Genomic DNA, 16,575 nt, shown 5'->3' with positions numbered 1-16,575 from the left:
CAAATAAAAAGTCACTTCACTCAGATAATAAACTTGAGACTAAAGAATAAATCAAACATAGAGGTAATGTGAGAGAGAAACTGTCTGAATTTTCTTAATCAAACCTCCTTAAGTGGCTTTTATGCAGAGGTTGGCTGAGAACACTACAGATTGTTGCCCAATGTAAATTTGTGGCCCATGTAGTGTTCTAAGATGGTTAATGTGAAACTCCAGCTGTTAAATTTGCTTTAGAGGCAAACATAACACTGTTAGAATTCACCAGACTCTTTATGTGTGTGTAGAAGGCACCTGATATGATTCAGTTGGTGTCTAAGCATTCCCTTGTGTTCAGTTCATGAGAGACACACCTTCATAGCTCTCAGCTTCTAATGGCTGCACCAGGTTCCCATTACCCTTCCTCACCTACAACCCCTTTGTAAAACCCAGCAATGGGTAGTTCTGCTAGCTTGAGTCTCAGATAGTACCCTTGTCTGAGTCAAAATTGCCCCAAGAGCTTTACTTTTTTCTTATAGGTCAATGAACAAAAATTATGACTCCTGCCTCTGCAAGTCTAAAAATCTAAAAATTCCACTGCCCATCAAAAGCCTAATCACTCCACTCCTTGTAAACTGAGAGAGTGAATGCAGATCACATCATTCTCAATCACTTTAGAAAAATAACCCACGTAAGGATCCATATCACATGGCCACCACATACTGATTTCATGCATTTTCTTTCAAATGATTCATGCTTAAAAATTAAAATAAATTACTCTCCCTTCTTGCCACTCGTCCCCCTAGCCCTGTTAGGATACTCAGTAAAGCAAAAGCCAAGGACTCAGACATGGTTAGCCACAGAGTCTCCAACATTTGGGGTCTGTTTAAAGTCCTAAAGTGGTCATTTCATCCAAAGTTCCCACAAAGACACAGAGACTTCCAGTTAAAAGGAACAATATTGGTAGCCAAGTATTCTGACTGCAGGTTGATGGAGGTTTGGTTGGGCAAAGCTGATCTTTATTCACACTCTCTTCTCCTTCTGTTCATGCTGAGACCCACAAGAGCACCACTGAATATGGTCTGGAAACCACAGCTATACCTCACTCTTACCTCCCCAAGTATTGACATACAATAGGACAGACAACTTGAGATTAAAATAATAAAATAAAATAACCACTCCTTCCCCCACAATTCACTGCTTCTGAAAATTCAAACTAGCTTTGAGGGTTATATTTTAAAACTATAAATTCTAGCTCTTCGGGTGAAGACCTGTAGTGTATTTTCTAGAACATTCACAGTTCTCTGCATTGTGGGGGAAAAAAAAATCTGCTTATCAGATAACCTTCTTTGGCGTTTACCTTTCTTAAAAACATCTGCCACAAAAAACTGAAAGGGTTTCAGTTTTGTGTTTGTATTTCTTTACCCAGAAGGTAGCTGATGGATGAGTTGTATATCCTCCAAATGCTTTTAGCATTTTTTTTTTTTCTCAACCATCTTATCTCCCCTCTAATCATTTACTTTTGTTCTGGGTGCCATCAGCTTAAAATGGTGACTCTTTAGAATCAATAACACTAGGGATATAAAAGAAAATCTTCTGATACCCAAATTCATTCTCTGGATTTTCCTATATCTCAGTATTTTAAAGGAAACATAACAATAAAGGGTTTTGCTTTTTGGTGGGTTTTCCCATAGGAGACCATCTCTATAACATAGTAACACTGCAAATAAGTTAAAGAATATACTTGCCTGCCAGCTTCCTTTATCAGCTTGCTCTTCCCAGGGGTTACCTAATTTAGCACCACGCTTTGCATTTATCTTTTCTCCCAGCCCCCAAACATGATTTCACATCATCATTCAGACTTAAACTCCAAAGTCCGGTGACAATCCCCTAAGACAGTGGCCTGACTTACTTTATTGTAATATCATTCAGACTCCAATACAAATGTTGGTAGGGACCAAATGATGCTAATTACTCATTTCTGACCACAACAGAGTATTACTTAGGGAAATCAGATACTCAACCTGGTTGCTCTTCTTTCAAGGCCAAATGGAAGTCCTTCTTATAAGGTTTCATATTTTGAAGGAGGGTTTTGCTAAAAGTTTTCCTTGATAGCCCTTACATTTTCAAGAACTGGAAACAGTAGAGTTCAATTAGGCAGACGGATACAAAATTGTTGATTTTGATTTTTGGTATATGAAAATGGCTGGATCAGTTCCTTTCCACAAAAGCGTTAGGTCAGCTCAGGTCATTTGTGACCAACAGAGGAATAATAACAAGCAAATGCAACAAGGGAAAACAGAAAAGACTTTTGGTGGTCTGATCTAAGCCACAAACTCTAGAGATTACTTAGAAAGTTTCTGTTTCCCACATTAAGACACAAGGAAGTGCCTAAACTTGCCCATGCTTTCCCGAAATTCAATCTCTAAGCCATAAAAGCATTCGCCTCGTTCCTTGAAAAAGACCCTGAATCTCAGAAATGCAAAAGTGTAAACTGGGGAAAACCATGGACCATGCCAAGATTAACTACCCACCAAAAAACAAAAAAAACAAAACAACAACAACAAAAAAAAACCAAACTGTTCATACTGACAACTCTTTAAGAAAGAAATATAACACAAATCTTCCAAAATCTAACTGTAAACTCCCAAGAATAAAAGGCTCAATGTCCAAGATCAAATAACAATACAAGTGATGTCAAGATGTCAACATACTGAAAGTCCCAAGGAATCAGGCTGGATATTTTTAAATTCTATTAACACGTTTGTGTTACCAGATGATATTGGTTTCTTAAAAACAAAAATTCCCTACTATAAAGTTCTTTGTCTTGTGTTTCTACTTAGGCTAGAGTCCTCATCGCCTAAGACAAGTAAGAGTCTTTCAGAGGAATTTTGCTTGAAAAAAGAGTTTGGGTCAGGAATTGAAAAGATTAACTCCAACTAAAATCTTGATTTCAAACTATTCCATTAGAAAACTTGCAAATGGTACAATAATATCTGCATAGCTGTAAACAGTGACTCTCTAAGCCTCAGAAAAATAATACATCTTCTTTGTAGTCACCAGGAGCAGGTGGTGTATGATGTATTTGGTGGCAATGTGCTTCCCCTGGAAGGATAATTTCATTTTGAAGGCTCTGGAATTCAGGTTTTGTTTCCCTAGGTGAAGAGAAAACATCCTTTTAGGTAAATTGCCAGATCACATACTTAAATATGCCCTCTTAAGGAGTTTCCAAGTATCATTCTGAGCGTAATTTATGTTTGCCTGGTGATACAGCAGGAAAAATAATGTTTCTGAATAATAAAGAGACTACAGCTTTCACTAAAATGTGTTCTACTCTTCTGCAAGGAAAAGGAGAAAGCTTAGATCACTGGCAGTCATTTGTATGGCATTCTGTCTGGCTAAGAGGATGCAAGTATTAACACTAACAGAAGGGGAGGCAAATTACACAGCTGTTCTAGTTCTATAGGGAAGACAGGGCTTCTACTAGAGGCCATGGGGCCCAGAAATCCACCCAGGGCTAGCAAACCAAGAAAATCACAATGGAAAGGGGACATTCTGCATTTGAAATTGAAATTTACTAATGATTTAAAAAGAGGAGTACCCCCCCAAGTCCAGGGACAGTACACAAGGCAGGTAGACCTGAGGTTTCTGTCACAGTGAGAACCTGGAGCTCTAAGACCACCTGAGAACAGGCATTTTGACCCCCAAACACTCTTTCTTACTTTCTTAAAACATAGACCAATAGTTGAGGTGGATGAATTGGATGATGTTAAGAATTTCATCTGCCTTCTACCTTTGAGGTAAAGTTTGGCCTCCCGGAATCCCCAATCCTAGGCCGGTTAAGGGAATAAGGAAACAAATTGACTAGTGTCTGGGTTCATGATTCTCATCGTATGCAAATCACACCACAGAGAGGAAGAGAATGAAAAGAAGCTAAGAGCCAAGGATATATTAATAGTTAACATCTAAGAGAAGCGCACCTTTGATTTCCAAATTGCAGTAAGTTATATTGGTGATTGCATAGAAATGGAAAAAGTAGGTACTCAGTTTAATCTGAAGAAAATTGTTCCATCAGCTTCTGGAATAATTAACACTTACCTGAGGAAATTAACAGGCAACTTTTATGGGACTAAACAGTCCCTATCCTTTCTGAACTCACTTTCCTATGTCCATTTTCCTAATCTGCCTCAACAGCAGCTGAGTTACATATTGACTAAATGGAAGAACTCCATACATATAGTTAATCAAATTGCAGTTTTATATTTGATGGGCTAAGACAGGTGTTGGCAAACCATGGCCTGTGGGCCAAATACAGCCCACTACTTGGTTTTGTAAATAAAATTTTATTGGAGCACAACCACCATGGTCATTCATTTATGTATTATTGTTTGTCTATGCTTTCACGTTACAACAGAAGAGTTGAGTAGTTGCGACAAAGATCGTATCAAACACAAAGCCAAAAATATTTACTACCTGGCCCTTTACAGAAAAAGTTTGCCAACCTTGGTCTCGGATGTTACAGTCCATATTTTACAGAACAGAGTTACTGATCTTATGGGGTTTATAAACGGCAATTGCCTCCTCCCAACAAAAAAATGTTTGCAAAAGTATGTGTTTCATGTACTATGTACATTTTCCTAGGGAAAAGGTCCCAGCTTTCAACAGATTCCCAAAGGAAGCCAGAATACCCCAATTAAAGCCAGAGAAAACCAGAGAGTATCTTTAGCTGTTGGCACATTTAACAGTGCTAAAACACACACATACCCCTAGACAAGAGAAACCCAGAGCTTCAACAATTAAATACCTTTTTTCTATTCTGTCAGATTTGGTAGCTTCCTCTTCCTAGATTTTACTCAGGCATTTTTCCATCTGATTATGTAAATTTTCAGGGGCCTAATTGAAAACTGCACCTTCCACTTGAAAAGTAAAAAAAAAAAAGTCCCGTGAAGGTGACATTTATTTGAATATCTTTTCATTTGCTAATTCAATGAAAGTAGAAGATCCCTTTGAACCAGCAAACCCCCCTTGAAGCCATAGATAGACGTTAAGGAGGCAAAATCCCAGCACAATAGCCACTTAATTCAATCATTTAACTAGATCTGACTGTAGCTCTAAGGAATTTTATGAATATACAAATCTTACCTTCAAGGTCGGAGGGAGTTACATAACCAAAATAGCATTTGGGTGAGAAATTAAGAACTAGGTATCTGCTGTACTTTCAGGCCAAAGATAAAGTGTTTTGTCAGACACTTTTGGAAGAAACAGAGTGGTTTCTCTGAGCATAGCTAATGAAGCCTGTTGGTCAACAAAGACATTTTAGTTTTAAACTATGAAACATTAGCCTCCTCTGCCTCCTTTGAGATTATAATTCCAAAGACACTAAAGCAAGTTCATGTGGAGAAATCAGGAACCCTGTTAGTCTTAGTACCAGCCTCTTCTAACGCTGGGGCTTAGGAGTGAGTATTGCATTTTCTAGACTAGGACACTGTTGGCATTGCAGGATTAATGAATAGCAAAGAAGGGTAGGATTGCAATTAAAAAGTGAAGTAGCCACGGGCAAGCAAAAACAATAATAATAATAACAAAACAAAGAATGAAATGATATGGAGGGTTGAGTGACCAAGAATTGCATTTTGAGGGTCATCAACTTTAGACAGTGCAAACATTAGCATAACATATGTCTATGGTTCCCAAACTGTGTACTGAGATACCTTGAGGCCCTGCAGCAAACTCACAGGCATGGTAAGATGTTGTAAATTTTTAAAAGAAATACAGCAACATCTGTAGGACATCATGCAAACTGCCACTATTAAGCTGTTTGGACCTAGTTACTTAATAGATTGAACTATTAAGTAATTATTTTGGCCTAGGGCACCATAAAAGAAATTACTAAGACAACTAATGGCATCACAAACAGAAAAAGTTTGGGAATCACTGGCATATACAATTTTTTGTTAGGCTTGATGGCTATAAAGGACCATAAAATATAAACAATTTAGAGCTATACCCACACATACTCATTTCCATTTCAGATGGGTTAACTAAGACAGAAGTAGGAGCTGCTTATTTAACCAATTTGTTCTGACTACATCAGTGTGACCAAACCAGTCTTTAGAACAATGGATTAGGCCCTCCATATCAGGGCCTTCAATCATGGCTAATAGGTGAGTGTCATGTGTGAAATCAGTGACTACTTAATATTTTAACAACAAATATATATACATTTATGTGAGTTCTTTCTCTTTCAAAGCAGCCATTTTAGGAGACTCTACTTATTCCAGGAAAAATGACTTTACTTAAAAATAATCATACATTTTCCACTTTTTTTGGGGGGGTGGTGGTCTTCATTTAAAATTATCTTCATAGCCCATGACATGGTGTTTTACAAAGATTCAGTGATGGTAAAACTTCAGCAATAAGGGCAGATTTAACTTCTAGAAATTGTCAAACATAACTTGATGCTAAATCTGATAAACAAGGCAAGTGAACCAAAGAAGAAAATACCTAGTAAGGATTTTTATAAAAAAACAAACAAACCCCAAAACAAACAACAACAACAAACCTAAGAAAGAATTCTAAAATGATGACTATACATATAGGGAAGGGAATGGATTCTGAACCCTTTTCTGAAAGAGAAGTGGCAAAAATATTTTAGTAACATTATTTGTATAAATATATAGTCTCTCAAGGTGGCTACTCTAAAGGGCAATACTCATTGATATGTACACACATATGGTAATTGTCTTAAAAATTATTCACATGATTTTTTTTGGCACACCTCTTAAATCAATAATATATAGAGAGAAATGGATATTTTTTATAAATATTTTTAAAATTATACTATGGATAATTATGTGACACCAAATCAAATACATCTGGAAAAATGAGCATGATCTCTTTTGTAGATCTCTACTGATTTTATAATACATTGGTAGACATAGACAGGGCTGATATGTAGATGGTCCAAATTGGTTTAACATTAAATATTTTGAGTATCATCCCTGAATACAGATATCTTTTTCTTTATATATACATATCTGACTGTATATACAGGAGATACCCACCTTACAAATAGTTTATGCATCTTGATTTTTTTTTTAAAGTTGGTTGTTTGGAACTTATAACACAGCTCTCCAAAAATAAAACCATGTTCTAAAATTTAGACTTGTAAGGCTGTCAAGCCAGTCTTTCTACTTTAGCACATAAAAGATATACACCACACAGAATATTGCTTCTATGGGGAACAGTTATTCTAAACTTCACATCAGTATGCCAGGAACATGCCTTCCCTGATAGTGACAAAGATATCCCCATTGATGAGGACAGGGAAAGAAATGGGCACTCTAGACAGTCACTTGTTACCCCGCAAATGTTCAAGAGAAAATAATTTTAAGTCAGTTCCCTCTTTAGAAGGTAGTAGATCAGTGTTTTCAACCCTGCTGCAAATCAGAATCATATGAGGGCTTGTAAAAAAAAAAAATACCAATTCCCAGGCCCCGCCAATTAAATCCCAATCTCTGGGGGCTGGGACATTGGCAACGACAGTGTTCACAGCTCCCAGATGATTTCAATGTGCCCCAGGGCTGAGAACCATAGTCTAACTCTTTCTCTACCTACTATGATTGTTTTGTAAGTTTAGGCCTTAGGTTCACAGACTGGAGAAATGCACACTTGGTTAAGAATGTTTTGAAGTAGAAAAGCAGGGAAGAGTATTCTGACCCAGACCAGAAAGATGCTTTATATATTTTACCGAAAGTTATAATGGAGTGACCCTGGATTATTTTTTCCCACTACTTTCTGTTTTCATAATATGTGAATAAAGCAAGGCATACATTTGTGATTTCTCTCTTGTTCTCAAAAAGAACTTCCAGATTTAGGAAGGTAGGTGGGAATGACCACAATCACTAGGATGATGCTCCTTTTCTGGCTAGACAAAAACGAGGACAGAAGTAGCTTCAAAGTCGAGGAAGCTGATGTTTAACAAAACAGGTATCTCTCGGAACTGAATACAAAGAGGTATATGGCAGTGTCATACTCACTTTGGGCACTTGACACAAGCAAGAGGTCAAGAACAAGGAGGAAAAAGTGCAAAAAGAGAAAAATACATGATCGCACTGCAGAATCTAAAATGGGGAGGAAGAAAGGATTTAAGGAGCAATCCTCTCCATATCCATGAATTTGAGGCAAGGAAAGCAATAAAGTGTGTTCTTTCTTTCTTCTTTTTTTAAGCAAAAGCCTCTGTTCTTACATTCCAAGAGTAGCCTTGTCCAAAAGCAATGGTTCCTGGTTTGGACACAATGTCCAAAAGCAACAGTTTCTGGTTATTTATTACAGGTCTATATTTTCCCTGTCAATCACTTCACTGCTTGATCCTAGAGAAACCTAGAGCTCTAAACCAGAGAACCTGTGGTTATATTTAGCCACGAGAAAAAACTTTCGTTGCTCAGTAAACCTTCTATGAGTTCACGATGGACCTCATTTCCTTTAGGGGAGCCAGCTACTGCATGCTGCTGAAGAAAGATGTGACCTCAACTCAAACTATTGAAATTTGGTAGTCTATTCCTAGGAATTAATTCAACCCTCCTCATCTTACCGAAAAACAACTCACTGCCTGTAATTTTCTTCTATTGGAGTTCTTCTATGAACAGTAAGGCTTCTTCATTGAACAAGAAAACAAACAAACAAAGCAAAAGAGTACATTAACTACAAAAGCAATCCTTGGAGCTTATACGTTACAGGAGGGATGAAAGCAGAAGGCACCGATTCTCTCTGTGGTTTAACGTATTTCCCTCAAAACTGACAAATGTCCTTTTTACAAAATACAAATGTTCATAGAAGCCACTTTGCATGACTTGTGAATTACCAAATACACATACACACAGGTAGATAGACACGTAGATATAAAATCACATCACAAATTACTTTCCACTAATACTATATCACAAATGTCAAGTGAACCAAATTCTTTACTCTTTGAGCTGTGATAAAAGTGATTTTTATGTTTTCCTAAGTTTGGGAAAGTGTATGACCAGGATACCTTGCCACTTCACCAAAAATATGTGGTGATTACCCAGGATTGAGCAGAAGTTTAGGAACGTGGCAGCAGCCACAATAGCTGGAACAAATATTTCACAAGAAGAGCTCCTTTATGATATTTTTATAATATTCTTAAAGATGCATATTAAATAGTTTCTTCTGGACCACAGACATGATTGAACTTAAAAAATACAAGCCCTATAAATATTGCCAACCCAACCTTATCTTTTGTATCTTGCTTCTTGCATAAAATGGAATCTTTTCAACCAAGCACTCAAAACATAAATATTAAAATAATAAATGGGACACACTAAAAATCTACTTATAATTTCATCACTACTGTAGCACCTTTTTGCCAGGGCCAATGCATTCATTTCATGAAGAACAAGAGAAGTCTGAGAAGCTTATGGACTCATATGACACATCATTAAATATTTAATCACCTTTTAAGTCCTAAGCCTTTATCATATTTCATCCATCTAGACAGTTCATTCTATACTCTAGATTCGAAATCCCCCTTTGGAGGGGGAAAAAATAGAAAATGGGGAGAGAAAACCCTCTGAGAGGCAGGGTTAAATTATCTTAAAGATGACTTTCTATTGGCGCTGTAGTGAACTTGCTTCACCCCAAAACCCACCAATCCACAGTAGGGTCAACCGATTAAGTCCATTGGTTTTTAGTCTCCAAGAATCAGTTTTACAAAAGATGCCACGTCTGTTGCTTTGGATTCATGTAGGGTGAAAAACGGATGTTGCTGAGAAAGAAAAGAAAAATACATGGTATTAATATTTGTCACTGACAAACAATATAAGAGATTAGCAAATTAACAGATTTATTTGGTAAACAGTTTAAGTATCCCTCTCAGGGCTAAGCTGGACTCTTCCCATCCCTTCCAAAATCAAGCACACATCTAGTGATGCAAACATTTAAAGATATTTCTTAGTTGCCACTCCTCCCATTTTGACATCTCTAGGTTTCCACTACAGTCTATGGCTTTAAAAAAATTTGATTGATAAATAACTTTGGTCCTCCAAAGTCATTGCAGACTGAGACAGTAGTAAAATAATTAGAAATTTCATAGATTTATGCACTTTCATTTCTCAGGAAATGGATGGTAGAATGAGAAACCAATTCTGTTGAACTGTAAATGTTCGAGGCAGGCAGTCCTTGCCTTTGACGTCGGAGAACTGCTTTGGACTGAAACAGTTAAAGCCATTTTCCAAGCCACGAGTTATACTTATGTCTCTCTTGATGAAGAGTTAATCCATCTGGAAAATAATGTAGACTGCCAAACTCTAGGTATGTGCAGAGAAATTGAACTCGGAGATTAAAGATTGAAAAGGAAACATTGGTCTCTATTCACACAGCTCAGATCAACTTTAAAAACACATCAAGTCTTGCACTTAGCTGGGTGAACAGGCACAGTATGATGCAAGAGGCCGCATGTTTCAAAACAATTCTGGGGACACGAAGCCATTTTTCTCTATACCAGCACAATTCTCCCCGAATGGCTCAATTTTGTCACAAACAGTGCCCAGCTGTCACAGTGGAACCTGCCATCTCTAATTAGAAAGAGATACATCAGGTCATGGATCCACAGTTTTCACAGTGGAAAGAGAAACAACCAAACCAACCAAAAAGGACTATGCCTCCAGGTAGCACCTAACGCCGAGTTCCTCCTCACCTGCCACGCCCACTTCCCCAATCGCCGGGGCTGCCGATTATTTTGAATGACCAGCTGAGCAGCTAAATATGAGCATTTTTACATGCAGACATGTAGATGACTCACTCTGTTTCCCTTGACTTTAGGAACTTTAGTTTACAACCTTCCTGTTGCCTAGCTGTAGGTTTTCTAATTATATTTGTTTCAAACCTGACAGCAGAGGGCTGAATGAGTCAGCTCTGTGGGGAACTGAATGCCCACCCATGAAAGTTTTAGAAAGCAATGCAAATGGGAAAGGAACAAGGACATAAAACCCAAACGAAGGTAGCAGGTCACTGTTAAGTATCATGACTCAGAAAACGGAAAAGAGGTTTGCTGCCTTTGCCTGTCTGAGGATGCAGCTTGGGTGTTGGCCCGGATCCTCACACCCACGACGTCAACTGAAGCTCTGGATGCTGGGTCCTTCCTCCGGAGCTCCCTCGACAACTACATAGCAGCACCGCTTCTGATTACTAACCACTTACACAGCACATTCACCAAGTGCTTTGCCATCGTGCTTATTAGCTTTCCCACATCCTCTTGACATTTGGAAATCTTTTAATGTACTTAAAAGCTTTATACTATCAAAACAGGACACGCCAAACCTCAGATTGTCTTGATGACTGCTTCCAATGCCTGCCAGCCCCACCTTGTCTCTTGTCCTACTAGTGGCTATTAGCGCAGTGGATGGAGCCTGAGTCTGAGAATGCATTAAATAGCCTGACCTGAAGTCTTTAATAAAAGAAAACATCCACAGGGACCTTTCCATTTATTCCCAGGCTTGGAGAATGCTGTGAGAGCCAGGACGGGAGGGGGAGGGGAAAGCAGGCAGGCATGTCAAATGGAAAGTGTGACTTGCCCTCTTGTGTGGGTTCTGAGGCTGTAAAGGGTTGGGAGGAAACACAGTTCCTTCTATAAGCGACGGACTAAGAATAGCAAGGAAGGACAGCAACCAGGAGACAAACAAATGAGGCACCATGAACAACCCCCAGACCACAGTCCCAGGCTGGTTTTCCCAAAAGAGGAGCCAGGTGCAAGAAGTGAGAACTTTGCTGCATTTAGGTTCACTGTCATGCCTGGAGAAAACATGAAAATCTATGGACATACTGCCAGGAGCAGAAGCTCAAGCTACAGTCACCAACAGGTCTCCACACCCCCTGTACAATGCCCCATCACTCCAGACTGTTTCTATAGGTTCAGGTATGTTTGCTTAACACTGCAATTCAATCTAGAATTTCCTAAGGTATTCAGAGGAAATAATCGCCTCACCAGGTAATCATTTGAATGACCTGGTTATCATTTCTGGTGGTTATCATCTAGGACAGGGTCAGCAACTTATGGCCCAAGGGCCAAATCTAGCCCATAGTCTGTTTATTAAATAAAGTTCTGTTGAAACACAGTTGCACACCCACTTTCTCCCCAGCCCCCTTATTGGATATGGCTGCTTTTATACTGCAGCAGCAGACTTGAGTAGTTGGAACAGCAACTGTATGGCCCACAAAGATCAAAATACTATCTAGCCCTTTACAGAAAAAGTTGGTTGATATCTACTCTAGAAAAACAAATCCTACTGAGTCATGCCCACCCCCAGGAGAAGTTTGAGAAAACAAGCCAATGAGATGAACTTATGGTATGTTCAATCTGAGTTAGGGAGAAAAACATTTGGAATTTCTATAAGAGGTACATGTCTGGGTTAAGGCTTTAAGTAAACTGCCCTTCACCTGGAAAAAGGATTTTTTTCGCTCCCTCCAAACAACTCCTAAAATCTAAACAATAGCCTTTCAGGATGTGTTTTCCCAATGCTAAAGTCAGGGAGTTTGGACTCAGATTTTCCATTTAAAAACCTCAATTCCACAGAAAAGCAGGGAATAGTTATAGTCTTAAAAGGCAAGTCCATTCCCAGCACCACAGAGACTAATGCTATAAGAAGAATGGTGGGGGCAGGAGAGGGGACCCACATGATCTTATAACATTAATACGTAGGCCATAAAATGTCACAGTGTTAGGATACATTGCAAAGGTAGAATTCAACATCAGTTGCCAACGGAATTAGGCATTTCTTTTTTTCGCAAATGTGTTCCAGTGAAATTTCTAGTAACAGGCCACTTGGAAAACAAAAAATGTTCTCCATTTTAAATAGCCAGAAATATAGAGAAAATATTCCTCTTTCATCTGAAATTAGTCACAAAACAAGGCAACTTTAAAATAGGATTACAGTCTCCAGAGGATCCTACGGGAATCATTGTAAGTCTATCACACTTTATGTGCAATTAATTTTAAAATGCCCTCAGGGTGGGGTTGCATTAGCATAACAAAAAAGGGTAGCCAGGACTGAAAAGCCTACTAACTAGCTATTAAAAAAATAATCAGGGAGGAAATATTCAACCCAAACATGTAGTATACTAAGATTTTTCTCAAGTATTACTCATCTTTTCTTCAACTGTGGGCCTTAGTTGAGTAGAGCTGGTAGAATGCTGAGCACTGGAGACTGTCCTTTTAATGGCGACAGTGGAGGCCCAAAAAGATGGCCTTGTCTCCAATTCATCCAATCAGAGAGTGGCGTGGACTTCTATCAAAGCTTAACCAACAGAACTGAAAACCCATGTGATAGGGTGACTGTCACACACCCTCCTGATGGGCTTTCTATAACTCTTCCTGACTTGACACTTCCAAGCTGTACTTTCCCCATGTCTGAGCCATCTCACCACACCATTTGCTAAGAGACACCAGGAACCTGTGCTTCTGTGACATGTCCTGAGTTGGTCTTGAAGACTGCCCTGCTTGTGGGTGGGACAGGATAGGAGCAAGCATTTAATGCCTGCTGAATAACTATGCTCCAGTTAGAAAGGGTGTCAGTGTTTGCTCTTATCTCTTTTGAAATTGTGCATTAACAGAACTATTCCTTCTCGGCTAAAAATAAAAGGTGGAAAATTAAAACCATAAAAAACACAGTTATTTGCCTGTAATATAGGTCTTAGTTACTTTACTTTCACTAGCTGTTAGTTTGGACATGTTTACACTAATGATACTTACCATAAGCTCTGGATACGTAGGCCGTTCTTTGGAATTCTTCTTCAAGCTTAAAGAGAAAAATTAAGCACATTAAAATTAGAAACCACCTGTATTTTCACTAGACTAGGATTCAGAACCTGTAGAACACTAAACATAACCAGCTATAAAAATGTATTGAAAATATGGGCCTCCTATCTTGACTTTGCTCTTCTTTAACACTTTTGAATTATGTTTTAAATCATTCTGGGTATACTTGAATGGTAAAAATAGGGAAAGGTGAGTGTGTGTGTGTGTGTGTGTGTGTGTGTGTGTGTGTGTGTGTGTGTGTATTTTCCTTTTGATACTTTACCAATAATATACAGGCTAACTTTTCTCATCTACAGCCATTATATTTCAAAACATATATCTACTTTCCTTCAAAGCAGCTTTTAATGCCAAAACTGGCAGGTATTTCTTATGTTACATTTGTTTGTTATCTCTTTGCTGTCTTTAACTATCTGGCTCTTCTTGCTTCTGTTTCTCTTGAATGTAGAATTTGCTTATATATACTCCCAACCAAACCTGCCTGGGATAGAAGCAGTAAACCTGTAATACTTCTAAGATAACACTACTTATGATATCTTAGCTGATTAGAGAGAAAGCACATTCATTCAGTGACTTGGCAATTATTCTTCTTAGGAATACTATGTGGTCATGCACTCAGTCAAGTGGCATCTGGTCATCAGCTCTCGCCATACACAGACATTTAACAACATCTGATATGGAGTCAACAGTAATAAAACTGCAGATAGAGACAAACCCACTGCCTCTATCCTTAACCCATCCCTATCTTCTATCCACCCCCAGCCTTAAAATGGATAAAAGAAAAGAAATCGTTTATTTGGAGTTAGAATCCCAGGTTATGAATGTACAGAAGGATGATTTTGAAAACCATGGTTTGCAAGGCAACCTATACACTTCTGTGACCTATGGGCCACAAAATCACACATGAATGGAAAGGATCTTTGCCTGGAGTTGAAGGAATCAAAATGTAACTGATTATTAGGTTGCTAGGATTCGTGCTAATGGATCATATTGAGCAAATGAGAACTAGTATGTGTGACATGAGCTTTCCTGCACCCACAGGAACTACTCATGAGAGTGGCGAGGTATAAAACGTTAAGAGAATAAAAAGTCATTGAGACACTTTGGGAAACTGTGGTTTAAAACAAAACAAAATATTTTTTAAAAGAGAGAAAGTTTTTGAACCAAAACAACTTAAAAGCAGCCTACCAGTTTATTCCAGGCAATGCTGTGGGTAGAAGCCAGGGAACCTGAGACAGGGTACAGGTAGATGTGAGGAGAGAAGTTTCAACCTGGAACTGAGGGCAGACCTAGGACCTAGTGACCTCAGTGACCAGACAACCTATGAGAGAAAGTTTCATCTCAACTGAGGATAAAAATAAGAGTGCATTAGAAAGAGGAATTAACAACTGTTAAAGTTGGATTGATATGGGAATGTGTGCCTGAGTGAAATGAATGAGACCTTGTAACACCCACTCATGGCTTTCTATATACTACATTCTGAGAGTCTACATGGATGGTTCTCAACTGGATGTGATTTTGCTCCCCAGGGGACATTTGGCAATGTCTGAAGGCATTTGGGGTTGTCACAGCTGGTGGCAGGGTGTTACTGGCATCTAATAGGTAGAGGCCAGGGAGGTTGCTAAACATCTTAAAATGCACAGGGCAGTCCCCCACAACAAAGAACGATTCAGTCCAAAATGTCATCAGTGCAGATATTGAGAAACCCTGGGCTCTATGTATGCTACGGGGTCCCTCCTTGTTGCTACCTCCTATCTCCTTCTCTGAGAAGGAATTCACTTAAAAGAAGAATCTCCAACTGGTTCATCTGACATTTGGGCACATTCTCACCACGACCGCCTCCCGCTCCCAAAGCAAAAGTTTTTTCTTTCTAAGTTCAAGAGTTAGTTCACCTAGAAAGAAACAGAGAAGAAATGTGATCCTGTCACATAGTCAACATTGCTAACTTGCACACAGACCCTAGTAAAAAAAAAAAAACCAAAAGGAAACAAAGCAAACAAAGCAAAACAAAAACAGGCTAACGTACAAAAGCCCTGAATTTCCCACCATTGTTCAAAGCAAATGAAAAACCAGAAATTCTTCTCTATAATTTGCCCAATTTAACTTGCTAAATCAATAACAAAAAAGCACAAACACAACATTAAATCCATACTCAATATTCAAGGGGTTGATTTTGGGTGTCTCTGGACCCTAACTTTCTACATTGAATCTGGAATATTCTCACTGAGAACCCCAGCCCACCTTTCCATGATTAGCTTTCATTGGTCAAAAACAGAACCATGGGAATAAGGAAGAAAAAAGCTTGTTTCTCAAATGAAAACAATGGTCTCTTTTACCAACCAGGGATCTTTCGGGTATTGCTGATTTTTTTTTTTTTTACTTTCTATTTAGTAAATAAGATAACAAAAGAAGACTCTTTCTTCCCAACAAGTAGAAGAGCTTAAACACTTTTTTCAGCAAAGGTGATTTTACAGTCAGGATATCTTATCTTTTGACTTTGGAATCTTTTATAAAAATTTTTCCAAAATTATTGTTTTGTAATCTGTATAAAGAAAATATGGGGAAAGTATACCATTTCTCAATTTATGGCCTTCGATTAGAAAGCTCAAAATTTACCCCAAATACTACTGCAGAATAATAATGGAAAATACTTACACAGCAAAGCAAGGCTGTTTATACAGTTAACATAACTGATATAACCCATTCTCTCCACCATTTTAATAGAGAACACTTCAAAACATGGACTAAGAATAGCAAAATCCTCAGGA

The 16,575-nt window shown here is 38.4% G+C and overlaps 1 protein-coding gene across 3 annotated transcripts in view; it reads right to left on the bottom strand.

Moving 5' to 3' along the window:
• The window catches only part of MAP2K6 (mitogen-activated protein kinase kinase 6), a 44,605-nt gene that overhangs the window by 2,201 nt on the left and 25,829 nt on the right, over positions 1 to 16,575 (bottom strand). For 2 of the 3 annotated variants that reach the window (XM_045569528.1, XM_045569530.1), the window contains 2 exons: positions 13,745 to 13,790; positions 9,422 to 9,763 (listed from right to left, as the gene is read on the bottom strand). In XM_045569528.1, the coding sequence (XP_045425484.1) occupies positions 9,686 to 9,763; positions 13,745 to 13,790 (124 nt within the window). In that variant the 3' untranslated portion in view covers positions 9,422 to 9,685. Of the gene's footprint in view, positions 1 to 9,421; positions 9,764 to 13,744; positions 13,791 to 16,575 lie in introns of those variants that run through there. The other variant, XM_045569529.1, reaches the window with a different exon arrangement.

This window comes from Lemur catta, chromosome 15 (genome assembly GCF_020740605.2).
Source record: "Lemur catta isolate mLemCat1 chromosome 15, mLemCat1.pri, whole genome shotgun sequence".
In the NCBI taxonomy this organism is placed as follows: Eukaryota; Metazoa; Chordata; class Mammalia; order Primates; family Lemuridae; genus Lemur; species Lemur catta.
This window is presented reverse-complemented; position numbering and strand designations above follow the sequence as displayed.